This window comes from Camelina sativa, chromosome 2 (genome assembly GCF_000633955.1).
Source record: "Camelina sativa cultivar DH55 chromosome 2, Cs, whole genome shotgun sequence".
In the NCBI taxonomy this organism is placed as follows: Eukaryota; Viridiplantae; Streptophyta; class Magnoliopsida; order Brassicales; family Brassicaceae; genus Camelina; species Camelina sativa.
This window is the reverse complement of record NC_025686.1, coordinates 21,146,642-21,147,214: the sequence shown is the minus strand read 5'-3', so window position 1 is coordinate 21,147,214 and position 573 is coordinate 21,146,642. Positions and strand designations below refer to the sequence as shown.

Below are 573 nucleotides of genomic sequence, written 5' to 3'. Positions count from 1 at the left end.
ACTGACCATAGTCGGCCAGTATATTCCATGTTTCCTGATTTTTAGTGCTAAGGCGTGTCCGCCGGAGTGGTTTCCTCCGGCTCCTTCATGCGTTTCCTGCATTACTCGCTGGGTCTCTTCTGTCGAGATGCAATGTAGTAATATACCGGCCGCGCTCCAACGGTAAAGGCGTCCCTCGACTATAATGTACTGTGCCGCTTTCTATTTAAGGCGTCGGGACTGCCATTTATCTGCCGGGACTACTCCTTCATTGATGTACTGAAGTATTTCTTGGCGCCAGTCCGCGGGTTCGGTAGCGGGCTTGGCCTCATGGTTAGGTTGTGCCTCATCGTCAAGGTCGGCATGTTCTGCCGGGTCGACAGATATGATGTTAACTTGAGCCCCAGCGTCGATGCTACTTACTGAAATACTCTCGACTGGGATTACCCGACGTAGGTCCGGATCTGAGGTTGATGCTAAGACGGCCAGAGCGTCTGCGGGAGCGTTGGCGCTTCGAGGTATCTTGTCGATCATGAAATGGTCGAACCCCTTTGCGAGCTCCTTTACTATCTTTAAGTATGCGTCCATGCGGCC

General features: G+C 52.5%; 1 protein-coding gene across 1 annotated transcript; it reads right to left on the bottom strand.

Annotated features, from left to right (window-relative positions):
- LOC104755044 lies at positions 202–567 on the bottom strand. Its single transcript, XM_010477369.1, has one exon. It carries the CDS (start codon positions 565–567, stop codon positions 202–204), a length of 366 nt encoding a protein of 121 aa, XP_010475671.1.

Bases quoted from the DNA above. Each gene is read 5' to 3' on its own strand.
- LOC104755044 (XM_010477369.1), bottom strand. From the start codon at position 567: ATGGACGCATACTTAAAGATAGTAAAGGAGCTCGCAAAGGGGTTCGAC.